At 40.7% G+C, this 24,659-nt stretch overlaps 1 protein-coding gene across 2 annotated transcripts in view; it reads left to right on the plus strand.

Annotated features, from left to right (window-relative positions):
- The window catches only part of COMMD10 (COMM domain containing 10), a 171,338-nt gene that overhangs the window by 17,200 nt on the left and 129,479 nt on the right, over positions 1-24,659 (plus strand). For both annotated transcript variants that reach the window (XM_050945999.1, XM_050946000.1), the window contains exon 5: positions 24,386-24,496. In XM_050945999.1, coding sequence (XP_050801956.1) covers positions 24,386-24,496 — 111 coding nt within the window. The remainder of the gene's footprint in view (positions 1-24,385; positions 24,497-24,659) is intronic.

The following is a 24,659-nucleotide window of genomic DNA, read 5'->3' on the forward strand; positions in this document are numbered from 1 at the left end:
TGTGTACAAAATATTTGTGCTTCCTATCCCTGCAGATAAGTCGGCCATTTGTACATTAATCAACTTTGTGTGCAAAAAAAAAATAGCAAAGCCTCTTTGAGAACTTGTCCTGTAACATTCATCAACTTCTGTTTCCCATATGAAGCTCCATTATTGTTAAGATGTACCCTTTTATGTCACTTTCCAGTATATTAGTGTTTTAATCCAATCTTAATATTGCTGTCCTTTTAATGAGAGACACAGACACAATATTAGGATGATCCTTGCAAAGGTAAAGTACCAAATTCCAGTAACTTTACTAATGCATTATGAGTTTCTCTAATAGTCAGACTGATGTGATAACTGCACTGCCCTGCAGTTTGGACAGAGGGGAAGGGGTTTGTGAATAGCAGTGTGCACCAAAATGCTGCAATGTAACACTCTTGGGTGGATGCTGTGGGTGCAAACTGAAAGATGCCTAGTTTGCATTAATATAGTTCTCTTCAAACACAACTATGTTAAGGCGAACTAGGAATGTTTTAGTTAGTGCCTGCAGTTTCCACATGGGGGAGTTATAACACAGTACTGGTGCATGCTGCTATTCACACCTGCATAGGCTGAACTGTGTGTCAGTGTAGACAAGCCCAAAGAGGTGCATTCAGCAATTTATCGTGCACAGGCTTACGCCACAAATTTCAAACTTGGGTGCTTAAATCCTGAATAAGGGATCAGATATTAAGAGATGCTGAGTACAAGCAATTCCCATTGACCTACAGTCAATAGGGTGCTCAGCTCCTCTGAAAATCTGGCCACTTTTAGAGCAGTAATTCCAAAACTTTATTGGTTCAGATATTGATGTTTGATGTACCACATGCAAATTTATCCTTTTTGTACACATTTATTTTAGGCCTTAATAAGCTGCACTTGAGTATTTATAGACTTACTGTAAAATAAGTTTTGAATTTGGCTGGATGCGTCTAGGTGGGAGGGTTAAAGGACATGAGGTATAGAGCAGTGATGGGAATTTTTCAGCAAAACATTTTTTGTCTGGAAAATGGTGATTTGTCAAAACTGACCTTGGAGGGGAAGGGGGAAGCATCAGGAAACGTTTCTTAGGTTCAGGAGGGAATTTTTGGTTAAAACCAGAGAGAGACCCTCCCAAGAATAGCCTCTTGGCCAGGACACTCAGATGGGCTGTGAGAGATCCAAATTCAGTTAATTAATCTGTCTGATTTAGACCAGGGACTTGAACCTGCATCTCCCACATCCCAGATATTTGCCCTGACTATCAGGCTGCAGGTTGTCTTAGGGTGGATAAGCACTCGTGCTCTCTCTCTCTTTTTTTCCCCCTTCTTTCTCTTCTCTCTTCCACAAAAAACTTCAAAACATCTGTTTTGTCCCAATGCAGAACAGGAACACTTGAAATCACAAAAAGTTTCACAAGATGGGAAAACTGTTTCTTGCCCAGCTCTGAAGCTAGACTGTGGGTCGGGGTTCTGCCTAGAATGCAGGGAGGGGACCTGGTCTCTAGAGTTTTTTGTACAAGTGTTCACCTGGTCCCTGAACTTACAACCCCTTCCTCTTGGTTAAAGGATTCCACAGCCCTCCACCAGCATCTGTGTTGCTGCAGCATTCCACAGAGCCTTCCTTGGTCACTCCTTCCTCTTGATTTCAGGGCTCCCAGCCCTTCTCCTTATAATATATGGAGATATACCTATTTCATAGAGCTGGAAGGGATCCTGAAAGATCATTGTGTCCAGCCCCCTTCCTTCACTAGCAGGGATCTGGGGTAAAATCAGTACTTGGTCCTAAGTGGCCCCCTCAAGTATTGAATCACAATCCTGGGTTTAGAAGGCCAATGCTCAAACAACTGAGCTATCCCTTCCCACTTGGGGCTGTACTGTGATTCTGGTAGGCCTCTTCAGCTTTCCAGTCTCCAGTCAGGTTCCAGTCCTTGGGAACCTCTCCCCTGACTTGATGCTCACCCTGTAATTCTCCTGTCCAGGTTGCTCTCTTTCTCCTTCTGGTTGTCACCTAACAGCTGGGTTTTACCACACAAAGGAAGTGTTGGCAACTATCCATCTCAAAAGATGACAGTGTAAGTGCCCAAATGGTTCAGTTATGTCATCATGAGTGACTAAAAAGTCCATTTCTTGAATAACAGTCCTTGCCCCAGAAAGTGTCGATATAAGGGCTCAGCTCTAGAAGAGGAAGCCAATGCACTAGTAGTTCTCTTCTTTCCTCTTTTCCACCTCTCTACCTGAATAACATCTGTCCCCATAAAATGTTCATCTTTTGATAGGAGGTGGGTGTAACAGGGTATGACTGGCTGTCCTGGGAATTAGATCTCGTTTCACCGGAGGGCCCTCGTCTAGTGGTGTCTCTCACTGTCCCCTTCTGGACACAGCCTTCCGGCTGTGCCCCGCTTGGTTCTTCCCCCCTTCCAGGTGACTGACAGTCCTTAGTCCAACCACTTGCCTCAGTGGCAAATTGCAGTCTGTTCTCCAGCCGCTCCCCTAGGTGGCAAGGGGGGGACCCTGGCCTGACTGCTATTCTGGGTCCCGACCCAGGGACCCTATAGCTGGCAGCCATGTACTGCCACTCCTCCAACTCTGCTGTCACCTTCCCTGAGCCGCTTCCCTGCAGTCCTAGTATCTTCTCTGCCCTTGTATCAGGGCCTCAGTCTGGCAGCAACTCCTACTCTGCTGACCCTGCCCAGCACTGCTCTGTCCATGGTGCTCCAGCCTTCTAAACAGCCAGTCCTCCTCCCTCACTTTTCATGGAGTAACTGCCTCCTCCTCTGCTCTGCAGCCCCTTCTTATATGGGCCAACCTGGCCCTGATTTGCTGTTCCAATAAAGCTTCTCCTGATTGGCTGGCACTATAAGCCTTTTCCTCATTGGCTGCCTCCCATGCAGCCTCCCCAGGGTGGCTTTAACCCCATACCTATTAGTGAGGGGCAGCTGCCCCCATCACAGTGGGTATTTTTCTGAAGTTTCTCTTCCTCTAACTCTTCCATCAGAGTTAAAAAGTTACAGGAGAAAAGGGCCTATGAAGTTTTGCACACAAAATATCAGAACTTCTTTGTGTGTGCGCCTTGCAAAATTAATAGATTTTAAAAGTAGAAAGGAATATTACATCTGATTTCTTACACAACACAGGACATGGATCCTCAACCAGTCATTTCTATTTAGGCAATAGCATATCCTTTAAAATGATGTCCAAACTTTATTTAAACTTAAAGTGATAAAGAATCCCTAGATTAAGTCATTCCAATTCTTCATTACCCTCAATGTTAAAAATTTGTGTCATGTTTCTAGTCTAAATTTGTCTAGCTTTAGCTTCCAACCATCGGATCTCGTTATGCCTTTTTTCATTACATTAAAGAGCCATCTAACTATCAGAAATCTCTTCCCCACAGGCAACCTTTAATTCTGGAATTTATAACTTCAGAGTGTTTGCATAAATATATAATGTGTGCGTATATGTGTGTGTGTGTGTATGCGTGTGTGTGTGTGTGTGTATATATATATATATATACACACACACACACGCATACACACACACACATATACGCATATATATACACACACACATATATACACACACACACACACATATATATATATATATATAAATGTATGTGTGTATATATGTATAATATGTATGTGTGTATATATGTATAATATGTATGTGTGTATATATGTATAATATGTATGTGTGTATACATGTATAATATGTATGTGTGTATATATGTATTATATATATATGTGTATGTATAATATATATATATATATATATATATATATTTTTTCCCCCTCTCACCCCTATGGGTGGTATGTGTCTTCCTCAAACTCGGGTCCCCTACCAGAGGCCTGGGAGTTTGAGGGTTCTGCGCAGTATCTTAGCTGTTCCTGGCACTGTACTCTTCTGGACAGAGAGCTCTGATGTTGTTCCTGGGATCTGTTGGAGCCACTCACCCAGCTTAGGAGTCACAGCCCCGAGTGCTCTTACCACCACTGGGACCACTTTGGCCTTCACTTTCCACATCCTCTCTAGTTCCTCTTTCAGGCCCTGGTACTTCTGCAGCTTCTCATACTCCTTCTTCCTGATGTTGCTGTCACTTGGCACTGCTATATCTATCACCATCGCTGTCTTCCGGTCCTTATCTATTATCACGATGTCTGGTTGATTGGCCAGTACCTGCTTGTCCGTCTGGATCTGGAAGTCCCACAGAATCTTAGCCCTGTTATTCTCCACAACCTTCTGTGGAATCTCCCATCTGGTCTTGGGAGGATCTAGCCCATACGCTGTGCAGATGTTCCTGTACACAATGCCAGCCACTTGGTTGTGCCGTTCAGTGTATGCTGTTCCTGCCTGCATCTTACATCCTGCCACTATGTGTTGGACTGTCTCTGAGGCCTCTCTGCACAGTCTGCACGTTGGGTCCTCTCTAGTATGGTAGACCCCTGCTTCAATGGATCTGGTGCTCAGTGCCTGTTCCTGTGCTGCTATGATCAGTGCCTCAGTGCTGTCTTTTAGTCCAGCCCTTTCCAGCCACTGGTAGGATTTCCCAATGTCAGCCACCTCAGCTATCTGTCGATGGTACATCCCATGCAGGATCTTGTCTTGCCATGGCACTTCTTCTGCTTGGTCTTCCTCCCATGTCTGCTGCCGCCTCAGGCATTCTCTCAGCAGCTCATCTTTGGGGGCCATCTTACTGATGTACTCCTGGATGCTTCGGGTTTCGTCCAGGACAGTGGCTTTGACGCTCACCAAGCCCCGCCCACCGCCTTTCCGGCTGGTATACAGTCTCTGGGTGTTGGACTTGGCGTGGAAACCTCCATGCATTGTGAGGAGCTTCCGGGTCTTCACATCGGCAGCCTCCATGTCCTCCTTTTTGCCAGCTCACTATACCGGCAGGGTGTCTGATAACCGGCAGGGCGTATCTGTTAATGGCGTGGATCTTGTTTTTCCCACTGAGCTGGCTCTTCAGGACCTGTCCTATCCTTTGATGATACTTGGATGTTGCTGTCTTCCTTGCCTCCTCATCGTGGTTTCCATGTGACTGTGGGACGCCAAGGTACTTGTAGCTGGTCTGTATGTCTGCTATGTGGCCCGCTGGTAGTTCCACCCCATCAGTCTTGACTACCTTCCCTCTCTTCACTACCATCCGACCACACTTCTCCAGTCCGAATGACATCCCGATATCCTCACTGTAAATCCGCGTCAGGTGGATTAGCGAGTCGATGTCTCGTTCATTCTTAGCATACAGCTTGATGTCATCCATGTAGAGGAGGTGGCTGATGGTAGTTCCACTCCTAAACCCATACCCGTATCCAGTCCTTGTAATTATCTGGCTGAGGGGGTTTAAGCCTATGCAGAACAGCAGTGGAGACAGTGCATCACCTTGGTATATGCCGCACTTGATGGCCACTTGTGCAAGCTGCCTTGAGTTGATTTCCAGTGTTGTCTTCCATAGTCCCATTGAGTTCTTGAGGAAGGTCCTTAGTATCCTATTGACTTTGTATAGCAGCAGACATTCACAGATCCACGTGTGCGGCATTGAGTCGTAGGCTTTCCTATAGTCAATCCAGGCTGTGCTCGGATTGGTCTGTCTAGACCTTGAGTCTTGGGTGACTGCTCTATCTATGAGCAACTGGTGTTTTGAGCCTCTGGTGTTGTTCCCAATGCCCTTCTGAGCTGTGCTCATGTACTGGCCCATATGGTCCTGTAGCTTGGCAGCTATGATACCTGATAGGATTTTCCATGTTGTGGGGAGGCAGGTTATTGGCTGGTAGTTGGATGGTTCTATTCCCTTGCAGGGGTCTTTCATGATCAGCACTGTCCTTCCTTGTGTTAGCCAGTTTGGATGGGAGCCTGCTGCCAGCAGCTGGTTCATCTGTGCTGCTAGGCATTCATGCACTGCTGTTAGTTTCTTTAGCCAGTAGGTGTGGATCATGTCTGGTCCAGGTGCTGTCCAGCTCTTCATGTTCTTGACCTGCTGCTGGATGTCTTCTACTGTGATGGTAACTGGTTTCTGTTCTGGGAGATTGCTGTGCTCTGTTCTCAGGTCCTGCAGCCACTTTGCACTGGTGTTATGAGTCTTCTCTTTCTCCCATATGTTCTTCCAGTACTGTTCAGTTTCTGCTGCTATATAAATAAAAATATTAGGGCTGTTGATTAATTGCGGTTAACTTGAGATTAACTCAAAAATATTAATTGTGATTAATTGCAGTTTTAATTGCACTGTTAAACAATAGAATACCAATTTAAATTTATTAAATATTTTGGATGCTTTTGTACATTTTCATATATATTGTATTCTGTATTGCAACTGAAATTGAAGTGTATATTTTTATTACAAATATTTGCACTGTAAAAATGAAACAAAAGAAGTAATATTTTTGAATTCTGTACACTAGAAGTGGACACAGTATTCCAGTAGTGATTGCACCAGTGCCAAATCGAAATACATATTGTCACTTGTCCTCTTTGGTATTTATCACTCCCTCAATCTCGATATCATCCTCAAATGTTACCAGTGATAACTGTTTTTCTACCAGGTTATTGATAAAAATAGAAGCATACCCATTTAATGACGATTCTCTATTTACAGTTAAATTTTGAAATCTGTCAGCCAGTTTTCATCCATTTTAATGTGTGCCAGGTTAATTTTGTATCATTAGAGTTTTTGATCAAAATGTTGTGTATCCTTTTTTTTGATCCTTCAACATATGATATGTGTCTTCACTTTAACTGGGAACATGTTTCCCAGCCTGGGTAGCCATACACATAGGTAATAGTAACAATAATCTGTTTGAGCTAGCATGCTAAAAAATAGCAGTGGAGTATGGGCAGCAGCTTGGGCTAGCCATCTGAGTGCAAACCCATGTAAACCCTCTGTGTACATATTTGGGTGATTAGCCCAAGCCACCATGCATGCTACCCCTTGGCTATGCTGCTATTTTTAGTGCGTTAGCTTGAGCGGAGTTCAGGTGTGGCTGTCTGCCTGAGCTGGGAAGCATGCTTCCAGATGCATAGACATATTCGTATGCTGTGGCCCTCCAGATACCCTCTGAAGTTTGCAAACTGTTATAAAGCAGTAGAGTAAACTTAGATCCTATCATCTTTGAAAGAATTCCCTTACATAGAACTTGCAGTATAGTAATACTGCAGACCTGATAAAATATAAGAAACAGTTTTTATTTCAGATATTTTTTGTGAGAAATGCTTCTTATCTTTGAACTGTCATACACTTGGGTTGAGTAAAATGGATATATGTTCCTTTAAGAAACATAGCTAAAACAAACCCTAACTTTTTTTTTAAGCCAAGAAACTGGATGTTTTTCATTTCATTTTTTAAAACCCTGCTTTAAAGGATTGGGATTTTTTTTGTCAGCGCTTGTAGCTGTTGGGAGTAGGACTAAGCCTTTTCTAAGTTAATCAGGTACAAATTCATTCAATAGTCTGTAAGAAAGAGCGTGCAGAGTTGTCCCACTGAGTGGGCAGTGCAGATAGTGCTAGACAACTCTGGGTTAGAGTCTCTGGGGTATGCAGCTTACACTGGTTTCTTTAGAGGGCTATTGTCCAGGAGCTAGTTGTGGCTCTCTGATTCTGCCTCAGCTCTGGTACAGTTTACAGCTGCTCAGTTAGAGGAATTTAGTTATCAGACTACTATTCTGCCTAGTATTCAGATCCCTTTTTAATATTCCCTTCTTCCATGACACCACCAAGAAGTGAGTCAACCAAGACATTTTTTACATTTATTTCAAATGTATAGTTACTAAAAGCTATACAAAAATGTGTTCAACAATACTGTACATATGTCTCTGCTGAGTTGTTGGGTGATGTTGTTGCTGTAACCCTTGTCTTTCCTCCCCATGTTCACCCCATTGTTGGTTGCCCTGTTACTGTGGCATGTATGAAACAATATTGCACACATTTTGGAGCAACTCATCTGCGTTGTGATGTGTCTAGCACACTTTTGAGTACCCTAAAATTTATACCTTACATTTTAGTTTATTAATATAGCATCTTAACCACATGCCGTTGTGCATAATACCTTCTATAGTTAGTTTTTGGCCCTAGGAACTTCAAAATTAATTGATTTAAGCAAAGGCTATATTTCAAGTCTATGATTGAGGAAAAAGGGATTATTAATATGCTGGAAACACATTTATACTGTATGGTTAAACTCAAGTTGTTGTTTTTACCCATGGAGACTTAGCCAATGTAATTTGATTGTGATCTTTGCAAAGTTACTGTAGGTTCTGAGTTCACAAGAAAGTACTGTCCTGCTATTTATTACATAATACCTTCAGCCTGCAGTATCATGGGGGAGGGATAGCTCAGTGGTTTGAGCATTGGCCTGCTAAACCCAGGGTTGTGAGTTCAATCCTTGAGGGGGCCAGTTAGAGATCTGGGGCAAAAATCTCTTTGGGGATTAGTCCTGCTCTGAGCAGGGGGTTGGAGCAGATGACCTCCTGAGGGCTTTTCCAACCCTGATATTCTATGATCACCACAGAGGTACTGAAGTATGCATTATTCCCATCAACAAACGTACGTAAAAGTAACACTCTATTTTCTCACCAACCTGGACTTTCTTGATCTATGAAATGTTTCCAGCTTGCGGTCCAACAAAGAAGGTAGGAATCTAATTAGATTCCAAGAACTTGCCCTAGCCAGCCTGCTCCAAAACTTTTCCAACTTCTATATAATAATGAAAAGCAACTGGATTCAGTGCATAGTCTATGTTAAGATTGATGCTAAGAAGAGTCACGTAGGGAAGTATCTTCCATTCCCTTGTCCTCCCGGATGTGCTCAAGTCACTGCAGCAGCTTCAAGGTAGTGCATGGGTGGGGAAAATGGCTGATGGAGCCACATAGGTTTGTCTACACTGCAGTCAAGGTATGTGATTGCAGCACATGGAGGCACACCCAAACTAGCTTTAATCTGGCCAGTTTGGGTACCAGTTGTAGTTAAGCTATGGCAGTATGGACTTCATCTGGGCCCCTGAGTATTTGCTCAGGTGGCTAACCAGTACTGAAGTCTTTACTGCCAGAGCTTCATTGCTAGATCAGAGCTTGCTTGGATGTGTGTACACATGCTGCAATCACATCTCTGCAGCGTACTGTAGTTGCATGTTGTCCAGATCTGCTCTTATATGTTCTTCCCACAAACCTCCTCCCTTCTGGGACACAGGAATTTCCCAGTGGAAAATTGCTTCCGCACACAGTAGGTGTGGATCCTTTAGTAGGGATGACCCATATTTTGCCCACTATGTGCCTTGGAACCACACTATTTATGCTCCCAGTTATACCTTGTATACTCACTAGGGGAAAGGCAAAATTTGTCCCTAATGAAGAGTCAGAGGCACACTGCTCCAGCGCATCTTCAAATTGGCAAACTAACTCTAAAGAAAAGTAATTATAAATGTGAGTACTTGACTTTAAATGGGTGTTGCATCAATAGTTAAGGAGCTTTGGATTTTACATATCTTCTATACAAATGTGAATCAGTGCTTTCTTTACTAACAGCCTAGTAAGTAACTGGCTGAAACTGAAGGCATGAAGGTCCATGTTAGTGGCTTAAGTAGACATTGCTAATACCAGAAAGATCATTACTGTTAGAAAGTAGCCTCAGAGCGGTGTCAAGATTGAAATTTATAAAATGAATATTATTTATTTTCAGTCATGCTAAAATCAGTAACTGTATCACTAGAGGCCGATTTGATCTGATTGATGGGCTCATTGTAAGCTAGATCAATAAGAGATTTAATACCATACCATAATTTACTTGGTATACATTTTTCTTCTCAGTAGTTGCAGTAGTACTGTGTAATCTAGCAGTTTCAAAGGAGACTACAAAGATGCCTATGGTTTTGGCCTTTGTCACAGATTTAGTTTACTTTAAGTTTCTGACCAACCAGTATTAAATTCCATGCTAAATTTAAGTACCATTCTGTCCCACTCCCACTAGGTAGCTAAATTATCCAAAAACTTATACTGATTTAATATGAGACAGATCCTCAAACACTTCTATGTGTAAGAAATCCTCTTGACTTTGTTGGGAGTATACATGCATGTATGCTTTATGCATGGTAGTGTTAACTTCCTACATTGGGTTTTCTTAAACTTACTGTTCTGTGCACAGAAAATTATAGAACACTTACTCTCAATTTAGCACGACTTCTACCTCCACCCTGTCAGACTTGCTAACAAGTATTCTGTCCAGAAGGCTATGCTTTTCTGATTTTGTAATTAATATGAATTTGCAATGTATTTATCTGAGATAAATGTAAATTATTCTTCTACTTTGTCACACCAGGACAAAGCCAGTCAGCATTCAAATCCTTTTATATGTAAACAGGAGTAATATTTGTTTATGCAGAGATCTAATGATGTATATGACAAGGTATTCAACACCATTCCTGGTCTAGGTTTTCTATGAATATAAAGCAGTGTTATAGGCTTAATATGGTTTAATTGTGCTTGCATATATGTATTCTAAACCGTATCAGATAATATCAAAATCTTGAATTTATTAGATATTTGAATAAATATGTTTTAAGTTATTACACAGATGGTGTAAACATGCACAAATGAAAGGTGCAATTTGTATTACCTTATAGTGAAAAGCTAGTAATTTTAAATGCCGCACATCTGGGAATCTTGCACAAATGGGAGATGCAATTTGTATTGTATTTTAGTGAAAAGCTAGTAATTGTAAATGTAGTACATCTTTTCAAAGAAATCGCAAGGATCTGAATGTAATAACCGGGGTATTCATAATATGTTGATACTAAAGCTTTAGCTGATTGGTTGTCACATAATTATCTAAGCTTCTTTCTTTTGTAGAAATTCTGATAATGTTGATTTCAGCTACTCTTACAATGTGCAGCCTTAGTTACAGTTTAAACCAGGGCTAGGCAAACTTTTTGGGCTGAAGGCCACATCTGGGTGGAGAAATTGTATCCAGGGCTGGGGCAGAGGATGGGGTGTGGGGTATGGAGGGGGTGCGGTGTGCAGGAAGGGGCTCAGGGAAGGGGTGCAGGAGGGGTGCAGACTGCGGGAGAGGACTCAGGGCAGGGGGTTGGGGTGCACAGGGGTGCAGGGTGCAGCAGGGAGCTCGGCAGGGGGTTGGGGTGCAGGATGTGCGAGGGGGGTCAGGGCAGGGGGATGAGGTGCAGGAGGGATGTATGCTGTACAAGGGGGCTTAGGGCAGGGAGTTGGGGGGCGAGGTGCAGGAGGGGTTCGGGCTCCGGCCTGGTTCCGCTTATCTAAAGCGGCTCTGGGGTGGTAGCAACACGCACTGGGGCCAGGGCAGGCTCCCTGCATGCCTGCCCTGTCCCTGCGCCACACCACAAAGCTCTGTGGCCCTTGGTGGGGTCGTGGAGGGTTCCGCGTGCGCTGCTTTCCTAAATCTGTTGCATTATTTACAGATGAGTGCAGATTCCTGCCAAATGGCTTATTTAAATACATCATTACTGGACACCTCATCAGCTTCATCCATTTCAGCACTGTGTATTTTTACTTCATTTCAAAACTTATTTTACTTAAGCACTACACCTTTGCTGATTTACTGGTTGTGCTCAGATGATAAGGATTTTGTTAGTGTTTGTAACCATTTACAGTGTACTGTTATTACCATAGGATGTAATGCTTACCATTAATGTTTTTTTCTGTTTATATGATCACATCTACATGAGTCATTTGTTTAATAGATTGTTCATTTATTGTTATTTTTAATCCAGAACTGTTGCTAAATATTTTATGCAGAATGGTTCAGAATTTCTATTTACATTGTCTTGACATATACATTATTACATAAGTCCTTTTGTATTTTGCTGCTTCAAATGTGTGTTAACAACTGTGTGAGTGTGGTTCTGGTCTGGAAACTGATTGTTCAAAGCCAGGTTTTGACTGAACAGTAGGTTCTCTTTGGTAATGTCACAATAATGAAACAACCTAGAATTTTGCACAGATAAGATTTCAGATCCAGTTAGAAAAAAGGAAAATCTCTAAATCTGTCATGTTAAATGGATTTTAGCACAAATAAAATTGGAAGGAGGGAACAATTTACCATACTTTCATCCACTTAATATTTCCCTATTGAAATGAATAAAATGACGATTCATCTTAACTCATGTTAGGGCATTTATGTCGCCTTTGCGGCGAAAGCCTCTAGATGATATCTCTCTCTGCATCGGGACGTGCAAGGACTGTGATTGGAACTAGTCCTTGTTCAGGCATAACAGGGAAAGTGTGGAGGAAAGCAAAGTCCTGGATTGAGGATCTTACTGTGGTGTTGGAAAAGCTGGTTCAGGTCTTGTTGCCTTAATGTTTTATTTTTTCCATTTACTAAGTTCTTTGAGTCAGGGATCCTCTTTTTGTTCTGTTTTTGTACAGTGCCTAACACACTGGGGTCCTGCTTCATGACTAGATTCTACGATAATACAAATAATAGTGTTGAGCTGTACCACACCTAGTGTGACTGTAATGGATGGGCAAGAGGGTTTTAGAATGCTGACTAGTGTAGGATTCTGCTTCTACTTCCTGAGAGATCCTAGTCGTCAGCCAAAGTGAGAGTGTGTGACCCATAGCAGTTCAAATATTGGGTCACACAGTTGGCCGGAGATGTATCCATTTATGTTGAATGCAGGAGAGAATCACTTGGATGAGCTCCTGGAAGGGCCTGTCAGTAGTTTGGGAATATGAGTTTTTCATCCCAATTATATGACTCAATATGAGACAGTGGGTTTATAGACTGAGTGATTTGCTAATGTTCTTTGGCCTAGAGATTGCCATGGAAGTAATCTGTGAGAATAGATTTTGAGACCTATGTTGATTCCATGGGAAGGCAGTTAAGGTGCAGAAGTGCACCATTCCACTGCTACCATTTAGAGTAATTGTAGAACCCGGGAAAAGCAAAGATGTTAGCTGTAGGAAGGGCAGACAGCTAAAGTGTTGTGAAAGAGCTGCAGCTATCCATGCACTTAAAAACTTACATTGCAATTTGATTTTGCTAGGAGTAAAACCAGTGTGTTACTGTTAGTGGAGAAACAAGAAATGTTACCAGAGACATATTAGCAAGTATGTTCTTCCTCGTTATTTAAAAAGTTTCAACAATGAATAGTTACTTGTATCTTCGATTTAATCCTAGTGAAGATCCAGGCATTTGGGTTTTTTGAGGTGCATCTTTGTAAGTAGAGTAGAAAACAGTCTTTCCCTCCCATGAAACATTTCACATTTTTGAAAAAAAAATCATCCTGAATTGGGATGAAAGGTCAAAAATACAAAATTTGTCATGAGAGGGAAAGATTGAAAAACTTCCATTTCTGGAAGACCAGATTGAAATTTTTTAGCTTCCTCCCCATTATGCCCAGTTCTGCAGATGGGTGACCATGTCAGCCTTGGAAGTCTTGCCCTTCCTCCTCCCCCTCCCCCAGCCCATCAATAATTGAAAGGGTAGATTAGAGGGAAAAGGAAGTGGAGGGGCAAAAAAAAGTCCACCATTGTTGTTTATCTAGCCATGATATTCTAGTGTGTTCCATAATAACTGAGGTAATGTAAAGGTAAACTTTGAAGCAAAATATTCAGAAAAGAATCTTGAGTTAGTGTAGCATTCCTGTGAGAGTGGTTAAAACCTTGTAAGAAGTTTGATGACCCTTCTTTGTGGTGTGTGGGAACCTGGAAGTTCTCAGTTTGTGTATTCCCCCCCTCGCCCCGTCTATTCAAATTTTAAACCAAATTTATGTTGGACTCCAAAATTTTTACTTTGTCATCAAGCAAGTTGACTTGTACCTCTGTTCAGATTGGGACATGGTGTGCCACCCAAGAACTATTCCACTATGGCGGTGGATAGTGCGGGTCTAAAGCGTTTGTGTTATGCTTTTAATCATAGGTGTTGTCATTAGAGGCATATTTTAAATGGATATTTAAAGATATAGAGGTGCAGGGCTAGTCACAATCTAGCTGTTAATCATTTTCCACTCTTGATTGAATTTTTATCAGTGGCTACCTTGAGTTCTCTTTCTGATATTAACTGCTTGTCCCAGGGATAATCAACAATGGGTTTGTAAAAGTCAAATGGAAGTTTATTAATCCCTCTTCTGAAGATTCCATCAGAGTTGAAAACTAAGCTTCAAGTATCAGAGGGTAGCCGTGTTAGTCTGGATCTGTAAAAGCAGCAAAGAATCCTGTGGCACCTTATAGACTAACAGACGTTTTGGAGCATGAGCTTTCGTGGGTGAATACCCACTTCCTCAGATGCATGTCTAAGCTAAGCTAAACTAAGCTGAGGATCCTTAGATCCTAAAGTGAGTATTTATTGAGCTGCTGTAAAGTAGATTCTCCATTCAAAGAGGGCAGGACAGTATAGTGGTAAAAATGGGGGACTGAAAATGAGGAAAGCAGAGTCCTATTCTCAGGTTTCCCACACTTCTGAAAGTTTGGGCTAGTCACTTAATCTCTCAGTATAATATACAGCATAAAACACTGGTTATAATACTGTGTAATTCACTGCACTATGTAATATGAGTTTTAAATAAATTTATGCAAACAGTGAATAAGGGCCTAGCAGAGTTGGAAGTAATATTTGGGTATTGTACCTCACATTTCTTTAAATGTCCATTTAAAGTACCACCTTATTAACACCAGCTTTCTCGTCTATTATATTTTGTAAACCTTTCAGTAGAACTGCAATATCAAAGCAGGAGGTAATTATTGTTTGGTTATTTTGAGACTTACTCAAGAGTTCATGCAGCTTTAAATTGTGGTCATATGTTGATAATTTTGAAGTCCTGTGTGGAAAAATAAGAATTTACTGCAGGCGTGCTTTCTGTTGTTCCACATTATTAGAAAATCCATGTTCTTAGAATTGAACTCTGTTTCTACTTTATATATTTTGTAATCAATTTTCATCAAAGCTGAATAATTAGACATTTCATCTTCTCTTGCAAATTTCATTGTCTTTTGGTGATGGCTGAGGACTTATGTCATATTCAAACGGGCTCTAAGCCATTGTGGTTAGAACAATCTCCATCTTTTTCATTCCTTTTAAAAACATTTTTGACTGAATTTTATGCTGTGACTTCATTAAACTGATAGGTGTAGCTTCTTGTGTTGCCTTATTAGCTTAACATTTGATTAGACTCTTTATATGAACAGTGCACCAGGAACAGAAAAGTAAATCTTAATTATCTGAATGTTTTTATTGTGTTACATTTTTACATAGTGTAAAATCCTTCTTGATATATTTAATTAGAATGTGAATTTTGCCACATCCTTACACTCAGACATCAGGACATGACCATGCAAATGTATTTCCCACAGGAAATCTACAAAGAGCACTGTCACTGATTTGTTTATTACTCTCTTCCTTCTCTCTTCTAATCCCACAGTTGGACATCACCACGTCAGCTTTTAAAATCCATTTCTTTTTTTAGAAATCAGAATTAGCTTTGATATCCCTCTGAAATTACTTCATCAATTAAGAGATTAACTACCATTTCCGAATGACCTAAAAAGTATTGTTTTTTTACCTAGTGCTGTCAGTGTGTTTGGCACTGTACTATGCCTAAAGGGAGATATACTCTGAAGTAGACAGACAGTAAAGTGCAGATAAGGTTGGCAAGTAGAAGGCCCAAGAGCAAAATCTGTGTCCATTATTTTTTAAATTAGTTTCTATTGTGTTTTAGAACACCAGAAGTCTAACACCGAAGGCTTCACAGAAGTGTGCGTTAAAGAATAATTTGAATGAAGAGGGATTTGGTCATTTCTTGCATAAGTGGGAGACTCTTCCAGGCTTAAGAAGATAGCATGGAAGAAAGCGTAAAGACTATAGTGGGTCAAGAGCTTCCTCCTTCAGTTAATAACTGCCCAAGAACTGTCACCTTTTTTTCTAGGATGAAAAGCAATCCTCCTTAACTGGGTTAAAAACTCCCCCCTTTTAACACCCTAAAAATTGGCCCTTTTGGGGAATCCTTTTCAATGGCAAGACTGAAAACTGCAACTGACTGGAAAGGGATCTGGGGGTCATGATGGGTCACAATTCTGGAGACAGTTACTGCACCATCTACCTGAGAAAACTCAAAAGATGTTGAATGAATGAACTAATCTTGGAATTACTCCACAACACAATATAGATTATAGGGAATGTAACAATTTTTTTCACTTTTTAAAAATTAACTGAAAAGAATTCAGTTAAGAATATCATGCAGTGGTATATTTAGCAGTGATAATAAGTGTTTAGCATGGAGCCCTCTGTCCGCCTGCGTGGGGACTGCAGGGACGTGGTGCCGGCCACTTTCGAGGGAGGTGTGGCAAAGGCAGCTCGCATGGAGCCCTCCACGCCCCCATCCCGGGGCCACAGCGCTTCGTGGAGCGGCGCAGTGCCAGGGGCAGGGCAGGCATGCAGGTACTTGGAAAAGATAATGGACCAAATAACCAAACAATCAATTTGTAAGTAGCTAGAAGAAAATAAGGTGATAAATAATAGTCAATATGGATTTGTCAAGCACTAATCATGTCAAACCATCCTAATATCCTCCTTTGACATGTTAACAAGGTGAGAGAGGAGGGAGAAGCAGATGATGTGATATACCTTGACTTTAGTGAGGCTTTTTATTCTGTCTCACATGACCTCCTCATAAACAAACTAGAGAAGTGTAAACTTAATGAACCTACTATAAGGTGGGTGCAAAACTTGTTGGAAAAGCATATTCAGAAAGTAGTTATCCATGGTTCACAATCAAGCTGGAAGGGCATATCAGCTGGGGTTCTGGGTCCAGTTTTATTCACTATCTTATTAAATGATTGGATAATGGCATAAAGAGTACATATATAAAGTTTGCAGATGATAGTAAGTTTTGGACGACAGAAATGGAATTCAAAATGATCTTGATAAACTGGAGAAATAGTCTGAAATAAATAGAATGATACTCAGTAAGGAGAAATACAAAGTACTATCCTTAGGAAGGAATAATCAATTGCACAAATACAAAATGGGACGTGGCTGCCTAGGAAGGAGTTCTGCAAAAAAGGATCTGGAGGTTACAATGGATACAAACTAAACATGAGTTGACAATGTGATACTGTTGCAAAAAATGCAATCAATCTGGGATGAATTAGCAGGAGTGTCGTAAGCAATACATGAGAAGTAATTTTTCTACTATTCAGCAGCGATAAGGGCTCAGCTGGAGCACCACACTCTGGAGGAGATGTGGACAAATTGGAAAAAGTGCAGAGAAGAGCAACAAAAATGATGGAAGATGTAGAAAACATGAACTGTGAGGACAGATTGAAAAAAAAATAGGGCTTATTTAATCTGGAGAAGAGAATACTAAGAGAAGGGGGCATGAAAAGAGTCTTCAAGTATGTGTTATAAAGAGGAGAGTGATAAATTGTTCTCCTTAACCTGTGAGGACAGGACAAGAACTAATGGGCTTAAACTGCAGCAAGAGCATTTAGGTTGGACATTCAGAAAAGCTTCCTATCAGGGTAGTTAAGCACTGGAACAAATTACCTAGGGAGGTTGTGCAATCTCCATTGTTGGAGGTTTTAAAGATCATGTTAGACCAGCACCTCTCAGGCATGGTCTAGATCAGCGGTTCTCAACCAGCGGCCCACGGGCTGCGTGAAGCCCAATTAGCACACAGCTATGGCCCAGCTCAGCTATTTGCTAATGGCTGCCCAGTGCAGTTGAGGCTGTCAGCCAGCTGTGCGGGATCTGGGTTCGAGGTGGGCTGCCACCCGGCCCCACAGAATCTTGGGTCCAGAGCTGGCTGCTACTCAGCCCTGCGGGCTCAGGGGTCGGGGGGTGGGCTGCCACCTGGTCTTGCAGGCTCAGGAATCTGGGGTCCGGGGCGGGCTGCATATGCGGCCCATAATGATAAATTAGTTGAGAACCACTGGTCTAGATAATACTTAGTCCAGTCCCTTGCACTGAGGCTGTGTGTCTTATCAAGGTTCCTTCCAGTTCTACATTTCTATGATTCTATACTGTTGTTTTCAGTTGTTTCAGTTTAATTCAAAATAAGGTTACCTGGACAATGAAATACAATTCAGCATCTTAACTACTCTCGCAGTATGTTGGGGATAGGGAATCCAGTGGGAGTAGATCAGGAGTCTGTTAGGGAAGGGAGCCTGTTGCTGAAGGTAAGCTTAGTTTATTGCAGGAACAGACTTTTCCTGCCAGAACTGGTGGTAGATTTCCAACAGCTAGCCTCTGAAGATGGTGCATGATATCCACTTTGTACGCTTATGCGATGATGTCTTTAGGTTAATGCCGCCTTAGCATTATGGGTTAGGTTGGCTTCTAAATATGCTATAGTTTGATGTGGATAGTTCTTTCCTATTAGTAGCTGTGCTGTTTGTCAAAATTCATAAAATTCTTTGACTCTATCATGTAACCATAACAACTCTTTCCAGTTTTATTAGATTTTCATGCAACACTCCTTCAGTTTATCTTGCATTAAATCATACTACAAACAAGTGAGTTGAACAGGAGTGTCTTACCTGATACAGAGTAATTTTACAAATAAGTTAATTTGAGTTGTGGAGGCGATAGTTTACACAAGACTACAAACATTAACTTTGTGGACATAGTTTACAGTGGGTAAATTCCATGTTGTACAGAGAATCCACATAAGGCCTATCTACCACTTAAGCCCTGAAAATAATACTTAAATGCCATTTAAGTTTCACATGGGCAGGCTTTCCACACAGGGGGTGTGTAGGGTGTGTGGTTATGTTCCTTTAAGCTTGCTGGTCCTCAGCTACCATGATGACCTCCTGGGGAGCCAGTTGCTGCAAAATGGCCTCAGGATTAGGGGATTGCGAAGGTAGTTTAAAGATTCCCCATTTTAAGTTGCTTTGTCATCCTCAGTAGTACTAGAGGAAAAGAGCTGAAAGATGTTCCATAAATGCTAATTTGTATTAATGATATCGACTGCCTTCCCCCCATCTTCTAGTTATACTTCATTGTCATTAGTTTACAGACAGTTAAAAGTGTGTGATTTTTTAAATAAAAAAGTTGTTAAAACTAGATAAAAATTAGTGCTACCAGTAAGATGTTATGTAGCAAAATAACACACAAACCATATTTATCTTCAAATTTGAGAGAAAGAGGGTAACTTTTCTTCATATACGTGTGTGTATGTAGAATATATATAAATGTGTACTTGTGTGTATATGTATATATATGTATTATAAATATATCAAGTATGCTGATGAGGAACTGTGGAAAGATGCCAGAAGTCTACAGTAACTGAAAGCATCTATTTATTTTAATAAATTGAGAGGGGTGTGTGTGTGTGTGTGTGTGTGTGTGTGTGTGTGTGTGTGTGTGTATCCAAGGAATTACCTTTGAGATTACATTAAAACATCACAGTAGAGTATGAATACTGGAAAATCGTTCTAACCTTTTTGGGTTATTATAGTGAACATTATATTAGAAATGAAAAGAATTGAAATGTATTTTTATCCTTTGAAAAATTAATCCTAAAAGTTGTACCACTTAATTGTTGGCAAGTACTGTGACTCAGAAATAAATACTGTACAGAAAACTTGTTGCCACTCACAAAAGGTTAGTTACTATTTCAGAATTTTGAGCATCTTCCAAATAAATAAAGCCATGGCAAAATATATGTTCTATCTCTCTTTCAAGAAAATAAATAGGCAAACCACTTTGAAGATTCAAACAGCATACAATATATTAATCAAATATAGTTCTCATACAGCTATATTAAAATGGAAAAAAAAATCCACGATTCTTACCAGAGACAAAGTAATTTTAAGGTAAACTAATATAAGAAAAGTTAGGGCTTTTATTGTTAACTCAGACTGTTGTGTCGCTGTATATGTTGTGTTTGTTCTAAGATGTCTGCAATATTCCAGAACAAGTATGAATTAGGAGTGAAATAAAAGCCATAAATCTGCATTTCTAACACAACATGATGTTTAGTTTACTGCTGGAGGTCCCTTTCAAAATAAAACAAACATTTGGCTCAAGCCCTCACCTAAAACCCTATTGACACTTGCAGTTCTAAGAAATTTAAACAAAAACTTTGGACTCCCTTAATGTTATTCCTTCCTCACACAGCAAACACATGGGCTTCTTGAGAATCTGCTATAGAAACTACTTCTTCATTAGATGTTGTTTCTTTTCTCAAATATTTGGCATACTTCAGAGTTTCTGATAGTACCTGTTAGCCAGTCTTTTGGGGCCCTAGAGATTCTTGCTCATTGGAAACCATACACAAACCTTAGTCACAACCCCCTGGTTTGACCCTGCAGTCATGAGCTTGTCACAGGGTCTCCCCTTGATTTTTCACCAGAAGGCCTGAGGTACTATGTGCTGTTCACTGCTTTGGTGTGCTGCTGCCACGTCCAATCCAGTCCATCACCACTGACTTGGGACTGTTGCTCTATATCACCTTAAATAGTGTGTGAACAAATTACTCGATACGGTCCAATGTTCTGGTTTGGAACCTCTATTGCTGGACTTATTGTCCAGTGGAAAGCAAGGTGCTATGGGCTTGTCTATGTTGCAAATTGCACCAGTTGTAATAATAGTGTGTTGTTTTTAATCCAATTTAGTTAAATTGGTTCAAGTTTGTGTGCAGACAGATATTTCAGTTTAAATGGTTTATTTTGATATAGCTTAATCCTGTTTAAAATAAAAGATTCAAACAGATATGAGAGCAGGAACTCTTAATGCCTTGTCTACACACATTGTGAGCACCACTTTTAAATGTATTTAGTTAAATCTGTAAAACCCTTTGGTGTGAACACTCTTATTTTGGACTGAGTACCCTATTTTGTTTTTTTCTCAAGACTCAATATAAACAAAATTGAAATAGGGCACTCTGATGTAAAACACGTGTTGCTCCACAGAGTTGCACTAATTTTTAATTAATTTGTCTTTTAAACTGACTTCGTTAAATTGGTTTTTAAATTTTGCATAGACTATCCGTAAGTCAATAAGTGTCTTTCTATTGATTTCTGTGGCCTTTGGATCAGTCTGTTTATCACCTCTGATCAGCTACCCAATTTGAGCTCACTAATTATTAGAATAGGGTGTTGCACCTTTTCATGTATTCATATACTCTTTCATTGTAGAAGGATGACAGCTCTGCGATAATTAAGGTTAAAACTCTGCTTTCCCAAGTGATCTATAATCTATTCTACACGGTTAATTGGATTGCCTTGAAATTTGGTATACCTCATGGAGCTCTGGGTTTCTGTTAGCATTCCAACTCTGGGGCTGGTGGACCTATGGGTTTCCGAGATACAGTCCTTGGAAAAATAACTTTGCTTAGAGTTGAGAGATTCTGGCAGTCTTTTTTGCTCACAGAGATCAAATGAGAGCTCAGAGTATTGCACCAGGCTGTCCAATGCTCAAGGGTTACCCCAACAGTGTGCGTAACATCCACTAGTTCTTTGGAGGAAAGAAAATTAAAAAATTATTGGAAGCAGATTTTGTTTCTTCCATTTAGAGCATCCAAAGCCTTGCATGTTCAGTGATGCGCTAAAGGGATTACACTGCACATGTGCCGTGAGTTCAAATCCAGCCCAGGCCAGAAATCTGAAGTTAAAAAAAAAAAAACAGAAATATTGCTCCACTCTGCCTTTATCAAGGGGGATTTTTATTTTGGGGAACTGTAATCTGAGTAAAGCAGAATATTCAGAAGGCACAAACAGTTTTTTTGAAAATGAATAAACAAATGCTCACTGGGAGGGGAAGGAGATTGGGGTGGGAAGAGTAGGTGGGAATGGTGGGGAATCAAGTGATGGAGAGAGGGTGGAGAGTGCGAGGGGAGGGGTGGGGAAACTGGGAAGAGGGACATGTGGGTGAGTGACGGGGACATGTGGGTGAGTGACAGGGGGACTGGGGGAGAATAGGGGCGGGGGTGCCTGTCAGTCCCTCATTTCTCTCCTGTATGTGTGCCACAATCTGGGATCCCCTAGTCCATTTAACCTCCCATTCTCTGCCCCCTCCTATGAACCAGGTGTTGGAGGGGGATTGCCTTTCTGGTTGGGTCTAAGCCCCACTCCATACCCCCTGTGTGAGCTGGAATCTGGGGAACCTTGCTCTTCTTGGGGTATATGAGCCCCTCTTCTTGTCCATCTGTGTGAACTTGGATTGGGGCAGGGAGGGAGCTGAAAGAAACATAAATGTAAACATCTAAAATCTAGAAAATGAATATTTAATATACACCCCACTGTTGTGTGAGATTGGATGGGAGTGCCCAGTGTTGAGGAGGAGCGAACTGGATGGACCTGTGGCATAGCTGGGGAACCTGGTTGAACCAGGGGAAGGAGTCCCATATGGGGACAGGTAGTAAGAGTGAGGAGCTCAGCTCAGTGTGAAGCTGAGGCTACTTAACCAAGGTAGCATGCAGCCACCAATCATCTCTCACACACTTAAAGTTACTGAAACCATCATGTAGTAAAACTGTCAAGGTTTTGGGCCCTAGACCATGGGTGAGAGTTCTCTCAACAGCCCTGTTAGCAAATACACATTGCAAGCATGTCAAAGTACAACCATTATCCCCATTCCATTGTAACAAAATGTACAGGAGCCGTGAAGAAAACTCAGGAGTCACATAGCAACCATGTGGTCTATTGAAAAAACTACTGGATTGGGACTATTCCTAGCACTGCTACTGGCCTGCTAGGTGACTTCTCTTCTCTGTGCCTTAGTTTCCCATTTGTAAAACGGGATGATGATGTAAAATACTTTTGAGATGAAAAGCCCTATATGAAAGCTGAGTCTTTTCATTATTACCTAGCCACAGTAGTATATCATCTGCAAACGTAGGTGAGAAATAGAACTGTCTAAATGACTATTAGCTCCTACCAACAAACATTTCTCTTTCTTTTTAAAGAGCTAGGAAATTAAATGCCAAAAAACATGGTTAATGCAGCATTAGGGTTGCTGGGTAATAGCTCATGCCTTTCCAGAACATCAAATTCAGCAAAACTCAAACTTTTGAAAATCAGGAAATACAGAGTTAAGGTAACTCCTATGCAACCTTAACAGTGCTCTCTTTGAGCAGTGTCCCACAATGCCTATAACACACATATTCCCACTCTGCTTTTTCACTTTAATGGACGGGTGCTAACTGCACTTACCATACACAATCACAGCTCTTTTAAGAAGCTCCAACTTATTCCTCCTCCATTCAATACAGTTACACTGAAATGTGAATGTATCTGGAGTGCATGTAGACCATTCCCAGTGGCTATTGGAGGCTCTGAGGGCAGAGTTAAGGTTGTGTGGGTGTTAATCATAACTCTGTATTTCCTGTTTTCAGAAGTTTGAGTTTTGCTGAACTTGACATTCTGGAAGGGCAAAAGCTATCACTGGACACCCTTAACTCTGCATTAACAAAGATTTTTGTCATTTAATATATTTAGTTCCATAAACAATTTAAAATGCATTCCTGTGAACAAAATGTAAAGAAATTCCAAATAATAGAATTCAAAAACGTTATAAAACTAACTAGAAGCAAGTGATATGCTAATTAAACCTGTCAGCAGGTAACAGCCCTTCAGTTTTCTTCTCTTCTCGTGTAGCTAGAGAAATTGTTTCCTGTAAGCCCCCTAGTTCTGTGCTTTATGTAGTAATACCCTCCTTATAGGGGGTATTGTGATGCATAATTTGCTGATGTTTGAAAATCACTTTAGGTCCTTGACTTAAGTGATATAGAGTGTGTTTTGTATGGTTTCCTTTTTATGTGCATTTTGTTTGTAACTGAAGAAGGAACAGACTTTGCAGGTCACACTCTTAGCTGTTTTAGTTCTGCAGTGTTAACAGGAGTGGAAAGCCACACAGAATAATTCTTGCCATGAGTATTGGCAGGCATGATGGAATGCACACAGGGAGCAGACCTGCTGATGTAAGAATTTAACATTCTTATTTAGTTACTTTCCAAAGCAGACCACATTTTCTGTTAAAGTTCTATTTTTGGGAAGGAAACTTAAGTATAAAACACAATTTAAGTGGGAACCTCAGGGGGTCAGCACCTTTGAAAATTATTTTTTTTAGATTTGGTTTATAAATTGCTTCCCAATTGTGCAGAAATTATCGTTAAGTCACTGTCCTCTGTAATTTTAGGAACACAATTATTTACTTGAACATACCACAGCTTTACCCTCAAAATTGTCACAATTGTCGTAGAATAAACAATATTTAAAGGGTGTTTCTGCAGATTAATTTAGAACAAGCCACATTATATAGTTGAGGGAGAATTTGCAGAATGTGCTCTGCATAGGAACTCTAATACCTACATAGAGCCTGGCCATCCATGTTCATTGACACAGACCACTGAGAAATGTTGAAAGCTCACCTCCTTAGTGTTTCTGCAGCATCTGATTCTAATTTGAACTTGTGTTTTATAGCTTGAGACAATTGGATGGCAGCTTAACCTTCAGATGGCTCAGTCCACCCAAGCGAAACTGAAATCTCCTCAAGCTGTATTAGAACTTGGAATGAGCAATGAAGATTCAAAGGTAGGAAAGCCACTGTCTGGCAGAGTGAACTTATGCAATTTTTTAAAGTATTATTATTTTAAGGTTCTAAGACTATAACTAGCTCTACTGATTGTCACTAATCTTACAACAGTGTTTTTACTTATTTTTTTAAAGGTAATTTAATTTAAGCAAGTGGAATTAA

Source organism: Gopherus flavomarginatus, chromosome 3 (assembly GCF_025201925.1).
Source record: "Gopherus flavomarginatus isolate rGopFla2 chromosome 3, rGopFla2.mat.asm, whole genome shotgun sequence".
Classification (NCBI taxonomy): Eukaryota; Metazoa; Chordata; order Testudines; family Testudinidae; genus Gopherus; species Gopherus flavomarginatus.